This window comes from Triticum dicoccoides, chromosome 5B (assembly GCF_002162155.2).
Source record: "Triticum dicoccoides isolate Atlit2015 ecotype Zavitan chromosome 5B, WEW_v2.0, whole genome shotgun sequence".
NCBI classification, from domain to species: Eukaryota; Viridiplantae; Streptophyta; class Magnoliopsida; order Poales; family Poaceae; genus Triticum; species Triticum dicoccoides.
In genome coordinates, this window is record NC_041389.1 from 7,176,150 (window position 1) to 7,188,663 (window position 12,514).

At 49.1% G+C, this 12,514-nt stretch overlaps 2 protein-coding genes across 2 annotated transcripts; one reads left to right on the top strand and one right to left on the bottom strand.

Annotated features, from left to right (window-relative positions):
* The first annotated feature begins 1,304 nt into the window (after positions 1 to 1,304).
* On the top strand, positions 1,305 to 4,103 carry LOC119307008. The gene is made up of 4 exons (XM_037583089.1): positions 1,305 to 2,515; positions 3,124 to 3,217; positions 3,332 to 3,357; positions 3,498 to 4,103. The coding sequence occupies exons 1-4, from the start codon at positions 1,390 to 1,392 to the stop codon at positions 3,578 to 3,580; spliced, it is 1,329 nt and encodes a 442-aa protein (XP_037438986.1). The 5' UTR covers positions 1,305 to 1,389; the 3' UTR covers positions 3,581 to 4,103.
* Positions 4,068 to 7,740, bottom strand: LOC119307007 (lipoxygenase 2.1, chloroplastic-like). The gene is made up of 5 exons (XM_037583088.1): positions 7,215 to 7,740; positions 6,795 to 7,069; positions 6,018 to 6,621; positions 5,820 to 5,905; positions 4,068 to 5,669 (listed from the first exon to the last, which is right to left on the bottom strand). The coding sequence occupies exons 1-5, from the start codon at positions 7,582 to 7,584 to the stop codon at positions 4,218 to 4,220; spliced, it is 2,787 nt and encodes a 928-aa protein (XP_037438985.1). The 5' UTR covers positions 7,585 to 7,740; the 3' UTR covers positions 4,068 to 4,217.
* Positions 7,741 to 12,514: the final 4,774 nt, after the last annotated feature.

Consider the following 12,514-nt stretch of genomic DNA (forward strand, 5'->3'; position numbering starts at 1 on the left):
CCAACTCGTTAATTCGTTGCAGAAAACACCGCATTAGCAATAAACTTGTTGCAAAAAGCACTGATTGGGTGGTTTGGCCCATTTAATCACTTCCTGACAAGTGGGGTCTAGCTGTCAAGAGCCGACTTGGCAAACAAATGTCATACACACCCCGGGATCTAAAAATAAAACAGCAATCAACCCCTTGCTCCCAATCCCCTGCTCTCGATCCGATTGGCACCCAAGCACGCTGCCCCCGCCGGCTCCCGTCGCCGCCGCAGGAAGCCCACCCGCCGTGCCTTGCTCCAACCTGACGACGTCGTCGTTGATGTCTTGAGCCACCGTGCCCAGATGATGGCCTCGTCCGCCCGTAGCCGCCGCGCGTGGGGGACAGACCGGCAGCATCCTCTCTAGAGAAGGGCAGCAGCAGCACCCTCAGCTCGGTGGCGACAGGAGTGCTCGACAACAGCTCCTCGACACCGTGCAAGCAACGGCAGCAGCTCGACGCCGCTCCTCCCTGGCTCGACGTCGTGGATGAAGCAGCTCGGAACGCAATACGGTGCACCACCACCATGGGCTGGGCGTGGCTCTCTTGGACGGGGGCTTCAGGATGGCGTTTCCCTCCTAGCCCGAGCCGGCGATCTGCAAGAGAGTGACGAGGGCTCCGCCATGCCAGACGAGGGCAGGTAGACTCGCCATGGATGGGAGAGAGGGGAGGTAGGCTCACCGGGAAGGGGCAGCGCGCCATGGCGCCTTGCATGGTGGATCAGGGAGGTGCGTGCCTGAATCCATCTGGTTAGGGAGGCGCCGACGAGTTAGGTGAGGTGGCCAGGGCCGGCGCCGAAGGAAGGTCAGTCGCGCAGGGGAGATGAGAGATGGGCCGGAATGGATCATGATCGCAAGGGTGGGAGAGGGATGGGTTGGAAGGGGGGGGGGTCTGACTGCTTTTTTTAGATCCAGGGGTGTGTATATTAATTTTTTGCCATGTCAGCACCTTACAGTTGGGCCATAGTTGTCAGAGAGCGATCAAACGGACCAAATCACCCGATGAGTGCTTTTTGCAACGAGATTACGTGGGTCGTGGTGATTTTTGCAACGGATTAGCGACTTCGTGGTTTTTTGCAAACCTAGCCGTAAATGTGGTTTTCTATAATAGGGATGGAAGCAACGTAAATCAAGGAATTCATTTTAGCAACAGCCAAGGGAGTGGCGCTGTTGGAGGGATGCATCTAACGCTCAAGAAGGATTGATCCAACGGCCACGCGCTAGGGCTCAGGAGTCTGATCCCTACGCCCAGATTCCACTAAAAAAACACATCTCCGCCCACATCACATGGAACCCTAAATCGATCGAGTTCCTCCCATCCAGCAATGGCCCCGGCGGCGACCACAAAAAAAGAAGAAAAAAACAATGGCCTCGGCGGCGACCACAAAAAAGAAGGCAAAAGCAATGGCACCGGCGGCGACCACAAGAAAGAAGACAAAAGCAATGGCCCCGGCGGCGCAGGAGGATTGGTTCATCATGTACGGCATCCCCAAGGTGTCTGATGAGATGAGCAAGGAATTACCCAACGCGTCCTTCACCTTCAACGAGGTTCCGCTCCTTTCCCACCTAACCGTCCCGAGTAACGTCGCTACCCCCGCCGGAAGCGTCGACTACCCGTACATCGCAGCCACCGACGACTGCGGCCTCCTGCTGCTCTGCGGCTACACCGCTGTCGGGCTCACCTACTACGTCTGCGACCCGTATTTCCGCAGGACGCTCGGCGTCCTCCCTCCCGACGGCGGCTTCAGCTCCCGCCACTCCGTCGGCCTCATCCGCAACCGCCTTGGCAGTGGGATCATGGTGGCCAAGCTCAACACGGGGCTCTTCAATACGCAGGCCCGCCGCATCACACTCTCCTGCACCAGGGACCTGTGCGAGTGGGACAACAAGGAGGCCGATTGCGGCCACATCTGCAAGGAGACGAAACCTTGGTGCTGCGATGGCGTCCTCTCCCACAAGGGATTCCTGTGGTGGTCCGACCTCTCTTCTTGTATACTTGCCTGCGACCCCTTCCTGGATACACCGCCGTTTTACCAAATCATGTTCCCGCATGTCCCTGACCCGCTGCGCGCAGCATGGTTCCCAGTTCAAGGCGACAAATACCGCTGCTTAAAGGTCAGCAAAGGCCGTCTACGGTACGTGCAGATCCATGGCGAACCCCCCCTGGTCAGCATGTGGACGCTGTCCTCCAACAATCCGTCGGACGCGGCCTGGGAGCTTAAGCTCAAGGTGCACTTGCCTGATATCTGGAGCCACCGGACCTACAAGTCTAGTATGCTTCCGGAGGTCGTCCCCACGGTTGCGCTCGTCCACCCAATGAACGCCAACAGGGTTTACTTCTTCCTGGGCCACCACATCCTCTGCGTCAATCTGAAGAAAAAGAAACTGAGGCAGTGTCTCGAGTTGAACAACCAGGAGCTGCCGGCACTCTCCTCCCTCGTTGTCCATTCCTGGAATTTGCCGGCAGGGACCACGAAAATCCATCTCTCTGGTACATCTCGTTCCTATTCTGTCTTAATTCTTTGGGGATTTCCTCGGTTCACAATAACATGTTAAATTGTTTTCAAGTGTTGATTTGATTGAGCACATAGCGCATGTTGTTATCGTTTCTCATTTGTCTATGAATAAGTCAGCTATAAGTAATGCAACCGTGAATCTCATCGAGAGTTCGATCCTGGCTTTGGTTGAACATTGGTGCCATTTAATAAATATTTGACAGCATAAATTTGTTTCCGTGGTTATGCTTTTTTGTTTATCCACTTGTTGAACTAATACAAGCGTGAAGCAATAAAGACATCGCACTGTGGAGAAATGCAGTGCAGTCTATATAACAGAAAAAAGTTTAGATCTTCATTTACTATTTAGATATGGCTCATTGATGATGTATTATGCAGTCCTTCAGAAATAGCTGTGCTTATCAGAATTCTAGGTGACCAACTTGCATGCTGAAAATATGAGTTGTTTTAACAATATTTCGTTAGTTCATGTGTTCTTCTCGCCAAATTTATGTTGCTTACTTTGCCCTAAATTCCTAATTAGTGATCAAATTGCTAGTATATTAAATTTTGCCATAATTTATTTTCTTTGCTTAATTCGAAGGGTCTGACAAGTCTCATGTCCCTGGGGTTCATTTCCTGGGTCACTATGACTCGGTGGATGGTTTTCTTGAGAAAGCATTAGCTGTCATGAGCAGGTGAGCCGGTATTTCACTCATGTGTGTCAATCATTATTGGCTTACTCTAAAACATCAATTTGCTACATTACGAGTGCCTTGTTTCAGAACCTAATGAATGTGCTCTTGTTTCAGGTCGTGTCCCGAATTGTTTGGCATGGGTATGTAGATCTAGGCTCCAATTGTTTCATTCCAATGTTTTGGGTGGGAATGCATTAATTTATTGGCTATTGCTGGGCTAAAGGAAGTGTATAAGACCAATTATTGCAAACCTAAATTCTGGAGAATTATGCTTGTCCAGGTCTGGATGAACTTGAAGAAGACGAAGATCAATCTGTGACCATGGACGAATCTGATGAGGGAGATGACTCTGAGATGGAGTAACTTGAAGAGGACGGAAATGACTGTGAGATGACTGAGGAACCTGAAGAGGACTGAGATGATGGAGGTGATTTAGATCCAAGTGTGTTAGCTGTTGTTACGCAGGGCTGCTTCACTTCAACTTCTGTTTGCTCATACTCTTTAGAGCTGTAGTCATTATATATTTCAGAAGGCACAGAACAAGGATGTTTTAGTGAAGGTGCTTTTTTATTTGAAATATCTTTAGAGTTGTAGCCATTGTGCATTTCAAAAATCAGAACAAGAAAGAATCTCATCTGAGGGAGAGAGAGAGAGAGGTGTGAGGGTGAGTACACATGGATGTAGGGTATATTTTCCATATTTTTTATGTGACACTCTTGACTTTTTGTAATTTCGCCAGTTAGAAAAGATGTTGGTAGACATATGTTGGGAACATTTTGATCAAGGAAATGATTTGGATGCCAAAAAATATATCTCCGCAAGTTAATTCTATGTTGAAACTATGAATGCCTTAATTCATGCCGACCATGGCACTACGAAAAATATTATTAGCATTTTCGGTCACACTGATGTCCCATTCCAATTATACCCACCGTTGGGCCAAGAGACTAGAAGACACGCTTATTTACGGTAGTTCAGCCACACACACACACAACTCAGCTTAAATGGAGATGCTGTTGGGGATGCCCATCTCCATCACCATCTTCTCGTCCGTAGGATCACCGTCCGACGGCCTGAGCAGCACATACGGCACCATGCCTGCGCCGTGCCGGTTTTTCCGGTCGGGATCGTTGTTCCACTCGTCCACCTGCTCCACGATCTCCCTTGTCCTCTCCTTGAACTTTTCAAATGCCTGCCTGATCGCCCCATCCTGTTTCCATGATGGCTCTTCGTGTGTGCCCATGTACTCCTCATCCGACGAGTGCGTCGACAGGAGGTCCAAGATTGCAAGGACTATGGCACTCTGGTACTGAGACGGAAACGTGTCCAGCAGCACCTTCTCTGGCGCCTCTACGAATGCGCGCATGTCGTCGCCACCCATCTCGGTCGGCATGTTCCTCCGGGCCATGGTCGGGCGGTTGGGGATGTACCCGGCCATGGGGTACTGCCCGAAGTTGACGGCGGCGTGATGCGCTGACGTGACCCACATGATGGTCGCCAGGGCCTGCGCCAGGTTCTCATGGCTGTCCAGCTCGGGCCACCATGGCTCGTCCTGCTTGTCAGCGTGGCCTTTGGTGCGCACCTCGGTCCACCAAGCCTGGAGCTCCTCGTCATCGACGATGTTCGCGGTGCACGGGTAGTAGTGCTCCACGTAGGTCAACGCCCACTCCTTGATGGCGTCCCAGATGAGCAGGCCGTCGTTGGCGTAGGGGTAGTCCTCTATGGCCAGCTCCAGCTCACCATTCTCCTTCCTGACCGCCATGCCCCTCCGGATGAGGTCTTCCGGCAGGGCCTCCATGTCGAACCGCCACTGCTGGTCGTAAGCCACGGAGCTGAGCTCAATGGAGTACTCCCCCGGCGCGAAGGAGCCCTCGATGATCCCATCAGCGTTGATGAGCATCGCGCGCGCCTGCGCGTTGATCTCCATGGTGAAGCGGAAGTGCGGGTGCAGCAGGCGGTAGATGGGGTGCATCTGGCTGAGCTGCCGATTGGCGGCGATGATGTAGGGCTCGGTGCAGGCGTGCGTCCTCAGCCAGTGGCTGACGAGCTGGTGGACGCCGGCGTCGTGAGCCAGGACATGGGCCTTGGCGAGCTGCCATAGCCAGGATCCCGTGACGCTGCCATCGCATCCAGGCGTGAAGACCTGGCGCCACTGCGGCTTGCGCTTGGACTTGGGCCTGGTCAGCTCGATGGCGATGGGCCGGAGCGTGCCGTCGTCGGTGAGGAAGAAGAGTGCGCGAGAGCCGTACAAGGTGGTGCCCTCAAGCTTGCGGACCTTGAGTACGTATGGCAGCAACAAGTCATGGTAGTCCAACATGAACAACTTCTTATTAGCCACTGCCTCCTCAGCTGTCATGACACGTCTGATCTGCTCTTCAATCAGCTCTTTAGTGATCAGGGAGTCCGCCGAGCCGTAGGTTGCCTCATCCAGCTTGCTCTTGATAGGAAACTCCTGCATATATAGTTTTCATATAGAAATCGGTAAAACAATCGATGACGAATTTTCCTTTCCTGGAAAATGAAGGAAAAAGGAGTAGTGACTAGCTTTCATAGAAAAGGCAGAGCGCCCGACTTTATAAATAAAGCCGTAATGGCAACATACCGTGACTAGTTGGATGCTCAATGGGTTCATCCCTGCGATGGTTTGCCGCGCGAATTCCTCGTCTCTGAACCAAGCAAACTTGTCCCCTGCATTTCCAGCATGCATGCTAATTATTGGCCACAGGCAAACTATCGATCCGTTATGCAAGCAAGCAAGCATGTTGTGCGTAGCAATGAATGAATCTCTATTTGTACGTACTGTCATGAATCTCGGGCGTCTCGAACTTGAAGACTCTGCGTATCCCCTCGAGGAACGCGGCCCCTTCGAGCTTGAAGAGGTGGAGCAGCTCCGTCTCAAGCAAATCAATGACGAACCTGAGCTTCCCCCCTTCGGGCTGCACCGGCTGGTTCCGGAAGTTGTCGTCGTACAGCTTGTCAATGGCCGACAAGGACGGGAAGCTCTGGTCCTTGTGTTTGGCCGTCTTTATGCCAGTGGTCAAGGCGTGCAACTGCGACATGAACTTCTTCGTGTCGAAGGCTCCCATCTTGCGCTCCGTGAAGGCCTCGTCCCGGGGCACGTAGATGTGGTCCTTGTGGCTCCTCTCCTCGGAAAACGGGTCTTTCTTGCTGCGAGGGCGGCCCGTGCGGCAGCGTCGGGGGTAGGGGTGCTCCTTGCCACCGAGCACAGGCCGTGTCGTGGGGTTCTTTTCGTCGTCAGGGTTGCCGAGGTCATTGTACACGTCGTAGTCGTAGATGCGGTCGTGTTCCTTGCGCTCGCCACAGCCGGTGCCACGGAGGATCTCGAGCTCGCGCTTGCGCAACCCCTCCACGCCCTTGGGCGTCTGCGACGGAAGGTACGAGCGCTGCACCACACACATATAGACATGGTAAATCAGTAAAGGGATCAATAATGGTGTCTTCAACTCAAAAATATAAGCACCCTATTTATGTACTCCCTCAGTCTCAAAATGTAAGACGTTTTGACACTAGAGGGAGTAAATAAAGATTGATTTTGATTGGATAGTAGTTGACCGACCGCGGGAAAGAAAACACGCTTGTCGGGGGTGCAGTGCGAGGGGTCGATCCAGGAGTTGCAGTGAAACGTGACGGCGGACTCCTCCTGGCCGGTGGGGAAGACCTCGATGTCCCCCAGCAACATCTCGCTGTGGTGGTAGTTTGTGACTTGAACGGCGCCAATGGGTCCAAAGGATCCCGGCACCTTGAAGGTGGCCTCGTACATGTCCCACTCGTCGTCCACTCTACCTGAGTGCTTGACGGCCCCGGAGATGGGCTCCCACTCCTGCCCCGTTTCTGCACCGACCCAACAATGTATGCAAATATAATATTACTATCAATATTATTATTTTCGTCTAGAATTACTTGTCCCTTAAACGGATGTATCCAGCACATATGCATGCATCAATGTATGTACCAGGGAGGTTTAATTGTCACTCACGTGGATCCAACTCGGAGCTGACGAGGTCAACATGCAACCAAGTTTTGAGGATGAGATCGTAGAGGAAATCACGAACCCCGGCCGCCTTACTCATGTGCACCGTCACGGTGGCCTTCATCTCGGTGGTCTGCGTGCGGTCCCGGACGTGGGCGTCCGGGCGGGCGACCGTGCCAACGGCCGTCCCATTGGAGTCGGTCGACAAGGTGGTGGTGGTAGTGGTGGTGGTGCTGGTGCTGCCGACCTTGGAGACACTGGTGCGGCGGCCATTGCCTGGCTTCCGGCGAGCCTCGGGTACCACGAACGTCCGCCGCCGGGCCGGCGACGGGGCGGCACATGCACCGCCTACCAGAGACTTGGTCGCCGTTAGCATCGTGGCTGGCTAGCCGTGTCTGCTATTGCGCTACACAATGGAAGGAACGGCCCGGGAGGACGGAGGAGTGAGAGGGCCGGAAAGGTGCACAGTGTTAGTTTTCTAAACTGTGCAACTCTGGCGAATGAAAGGAAGGGGTGATGGAAGGATCTGATGTCGGAGAGAGTAAGCCCTGGATCCTATTTATAGATCGTAGTCTCCGTACACTCAAAATAATTTCCTTTCTTTTAATAAACAAGTCAAAAGACTTGTCATTTTCACTGATTACGAAATAAGGTCTAGAGCTACTCAAAATAATGGTACGTACTACTCAAGAGAGAGAGAGAGATGGAGGAAGTATTTTAGTTATTGTTTACTTATTTATTTATGCGCAGCTAGATCTTTTGTGTTTAAACATGCGCATCTAGATCTGAGGTGTAGGTACTACGTAGTGCAGCAGTATCCTGCAGTGTTTGCATGCATACGGTCCATGCAATATGGGCTCGCATGTGCGTGTGCGTTGGAGCGATAAGGTCCCGGCGGATACGTCCGGCTGTTGGTTTTGGCTAGTACCTGGCGTGTACCCCGCGGAAAAATAGCGATGCCCGCAGGCGTGTGCCACGATTCCGCTCCAGTCCACTGGCGGAGGGACGGACGGTGGCGACGCCTCTCGCGGCGTCACACGGAGGCGTGTTCCACGTTCTGCTCCGGCGAGGTCTCCACCAGCTAGGCAGTGGACAAATATTTCTCGGGGGAGAAAACGACCTCCCAGCTAGGCAGAGCCCTCGGCGTCCCCATTGCGAAAGGGAATGGGTGCATGGTGAATGTTTGCTAATGATGGGAATGCATGCATGCATGGTGAATGTTTACCGGCCTATTTCAAAAATTTAAAACTGCTTTTCATCCGGCTGATTTCAGTTTGCTTTCATTTGAATTTTCTGGTCGCTGATCTCATGCTGTCAGTCGTGCTGAATATTTCGTCCAACGGATATTTTTTCCCGCATTCCGGTCAAATTTCTAGACGTTGGATCGCGCGCTGCGATGGCGGTGTCTTTTCGGCTTCATTCGAGATTCTGAACTTTCGTATGTTGGTTTATATATATATCAATAATTCCCTTCTAACCACATAATTGCTTCTTCTTTTTTGCATGTGTAACCACATAATTAAGTGCTTGTCACCTACTTATTTTTGTGTTATGTCTATGTTTGAGATTTCCCTTTTCAACCATATATATTATGAATTTGCGCATTATTAGGAATCGTTCTTGTTATCCTAAAATTACTATTGTAAATTTTTAGCTTTTGCACTTTTGAAGTTTTTTAGACAAAAGGCCCAAGAAGCACCATGCTTTAAAAATAAATAATAAAGCCATCAAGAACATAAGGGTTAAGATGGCGCAACAACAAGAGCAAATGCTAATTGCAGGTTACATACCATCTCGAAAGGAAACATGCTACGTAAGGGAAACCGGGAAAGCATGACGCGATGGGGCGCGCCCAACGACAACATCAAGTGAGGTTGCTTCTCTTGATGGAGTGGACGTCTCTAATCTTGTTTTGTACCACTTGTGCCACCTCGCCGTGATTCCTCTTTCCGAGAGGCCTCCACTTTCAAAAAAATAAGGACCATTTAAGAATGTAGTCAGCAGGGTGATGTGGGATTTAACCCTCCATTGTAAGCTTATGGCGGCAGATCCAAATAGCCCATGCCAAGGCTGCAAATGAATGCCACATGATTCTACGATGTTGCCCACTAGTATGGGGATGGGGGAGTAGGATCTCTTAAAGCAAATTGAAGTCCCAGTTACAGCCGACTAGAAAGTGAACACGAGCCTTCCCCAGCCCGTGAAATTTCTGAAGATTGATGGTCGAGGGGGGACGATCTTTGCCGCTTGCAAAAGGAAGATACGGATTTTGAGTGGGACATCTGTTGACCAGATGGCTTTGGCAAAGTGGATAGGAAGGCCATGAACAAGTTTTGCGTAGATAGCTTTCACCGAGGGGCAACCCGATGCTTTAAGGTCCCAACGAATGACGTATCTTTCACCCGAGAGATGGACCTTGCCTAGATCAAGTAGCAGGGCTTCCTAAGATATCCTCTCCTCGGTGTTTGGATTTCTGGGGAAGGAAAGATTAATAAGTTTGGGCACATAATGTCCTTAAAGTATTATTTATGGATCAGTAGAAATGACGAAGAGATTTGGATATTTAACATATAAAGGGGTGTTATAGAGCCGTTTAGTAAGACAGAACTTTGTGTCATCCCCATCGCCAAACATAAAATGGGCACCCAAATTAAATATCTCTTTGCATTTCTGGATCTGGTTCCAGAACCGGGAGCCCCCTTTTGTATATGAAGAACGAGGAGTTACAAAAGTATTTATCATTTAAGAGTAGGGCCCAAGGACTCGTCTCATTTTGAGCTCTATATCTACTTTCTTAAGAGGCCAAGGTTTATTTTCTTGCAGTTGGTAGTCCCTAAACCTCCTAGGGATTTTAGGCACGCATATGTCCTCCCAATGAACCATGTGACATTGGGTTTGATAGTGTTCCTTTTCCAAAAGAATACATGCGTAACCTTCTCGAACTGGTTGTGCGTCCCATCACCTAGAAGAAATCAACCCATCACATACTAAGAGGGTGTGGTGAGAGGTATGTGATACGTCCCCAACATATCTATAATTTTTTATTGTTCCATGCTATTATTATTTGTTTTGGATGTTTAATAGGCATTTATATGCTGTTTTATATTATTTTTGGGACTAACTTATTAACCGAGGGCCTAGTGCCAGTTTCTGTTTGTTTGCCTATTTTAGGGTTTCGCAGAAAAGGAATACCAAACGGAATGAAACCTTCGCGGTGATCTTTCTTGGACCGAAAACAAACCAGAAGACTTGAAGATGAAGTCGGAGACGCAACGAGGCGGCCACGAGGCAGGAGGGCGCGCCCAGGGGCATAGGGTGGCCCCCCTACCTCGTGGGCCCCTCATGGCTCCCCTGACCTAGTTCCTTCGCCTATATATACTCTTATACCCTAAAAACATCCAGGGGAGCCACGAAACCACTTCTCCACCACCGCAACCTTCTGTACCCATGAGATCCCATCTAGGGACCTTTTCCGGCTTCCTGCCGGAGGGGGATTGGATCACGAAGGGCTTCTACATCAACACCATTACCTCTCCGATGAAGCGTGAGTAGTTCACCATAGACCTTCGGGTCTATAGTTATTAGCTAGATGGCTTCTTCTCTCTCTTTGATTCTCGATACCATGTTCTCCTCGTTGTTCTTGGAGATCTATTCGATGTAATATTCTTTTACGGTGTGTTTGTCGAGATCCGATGAATTGTGGATTTATGATCAATATTATCTATGAATATTATTTGGTTCTTCTCTGAATTCTTATATGCATGATTTGATTCTTTGCAAGTCTCTTCGAATTACCGGTTTAGTTTGGCCTACTAGATTTATCTTTCTTGCAATGGGAGAAGTGCTTATAGCTTTGGGTTCAATCTTGCGGTGTCCTTTCCCAGTGACAGTAGGGGCAGCAAGGCACATATTATATTGTTGCCATCGAGGATAAAAAGTTGGGGTTTTCATCATATTGCTTGAGTTAATTCCTCTACATCATGTCATCTTTCTTAACGCGTTACTCCATTCTTTATGAACTTAATACTCTAGGTGCATGTTGGATAGCGGTCGATGTGTGGAGTAATAGTAGTAGATGCAGAATCATTTCGGTCTACTTGACACGGATGTGATGCCTATGTTCATGACCATTGCCTTAGATATCATCATAACTTTGCGCTTTTCTATCAATTGCTCGGCACTAATTTGTTCACCCACCGTAATATTTTCTATCTTGAGAGAAGCCACTAGTGAAACCTATGGCCCCCGGGTCTCTTTTCCATTATATTGAATCTCTTTTACATCTTACTAGTTTCCGATCTACTATTTTGCAATCTTTACTTTCCGATCTATAAACCAAAATACCAAAAATATTTACTTTACCGTTTATCTATCTCTATCAGATCTCACTTTTGCAAGTAACCGTGAAGGGATTGACAACCCCTTTATCGCGTTGGGTGCAAGTTGTTGATTGTTTGTGCAGGTATTCGGTGACTTGTGCTTTGTCTCCTAGTGGATTGATACCTTGGTTTTGAAAACTGGGGGAAATACTCACGCTACTTTGTTGCATCACCCTTTCCTCTTTAACGGAAAACAAACGCGAGCTCAAGAGGTAGCAAGTAGGATTTCTAGTGCCGTTGTCGGGGAGATCTACATCAAGTCAAGCCATAACAAGTACTCATCATAAACTCTTCTCCCTTGCATTACATTATTCGCCATTCGCCTCTCGTTTTCCTCTCCCCCACTTCTAAAACAATTTTTGAAAACCTTTGCCTTTTCTTCGCGCCTCTTCCATCCGTCTCTTTTTGCTTGCTTCTTGTGTGCTTGTGTGTTGGATTGATTGCTTTGTCACGATGGCTCAAGATAATACTAAATTGTGTGAATTTTCCAATACCAACAACAATGATTTTATTAGCACTCTGATTGCCCCTACTACTAATGATGAACCTTGTGAAACTAATGCCGCTTTGTTGAATCTTGTTATGAAAGATCAATTTTCTGGCCTTCCTAGTGAAGATGCCGCATCCCATCTAAACAATTCAGTTGATTTATGTGATGCAAAAGAAGAAAGATGTGGATAATGATATTGTTAAATTGAAGCTATTTCCGTTTTCGCTTAGAGATCATGCTAAAACTTGGTTTTCATCTTTGCCCAAAAATAGTATTGATTCGTGGAATAAGTGTAAAGATGCTTTCATCTCTAAGTATTTTCCTCCCGCTAAGATCATCTCCCTTAGGAACGATATTATGAATTTTAAGCAACTTGATCATGAGCATGTTGCACAATCTTGGGAGAGGGTGAAACTGATCATACATAATTGCCCTAT

Excerpts from the sequence above, each read along its gene's own strand:
- LOC119307007 (XM_037583088.1), bottom strand. The coding sequence starts at position 7,584 with ATGCTAACGGCGACCAAGTCTCTGGTAGGCGGTGCATGTGCCGCCCCG. Across the intron at positions 6,622-6,794 it reads AGCGTGTTTTCTTTCCCGCG|CGCTCGTACCTTCCGTCGCA; the intron begins GTCGGTCAACTA and ends TGTGTGGTGCAG. Across the intron at positions 5,906-6,017 it reads GACGCCCGAGATTCATGACA|GGGACAAGTTTGCTTGGTTC; the intron begins GTACGTACAAAT and ends CTGGAAATGCAG.
- LOC119307008 (XM_037583089.1), top strand. The coding sequence starts at position 1,390 with ATGGCCTCGGCGGCGACCACAAAAAAGAAGGCAAAAGCAATGGCACCG. Across the intron at positions 2,516-3,123 it reads CACGAAAATCCATCTCTCTG|GGTCTGACAAGTCTCATGTC; the intron begins GTACATCTCGTT and ends CTTAATTCGAAG. Across the intron at positions 3,358-3,497 it reads TCCCGAATTGTTTGGCATGG|GTCTGGATGAACTTGAAGAA; the intron begins GTATGTAGATCT and ends ATGCTTGTCCAG.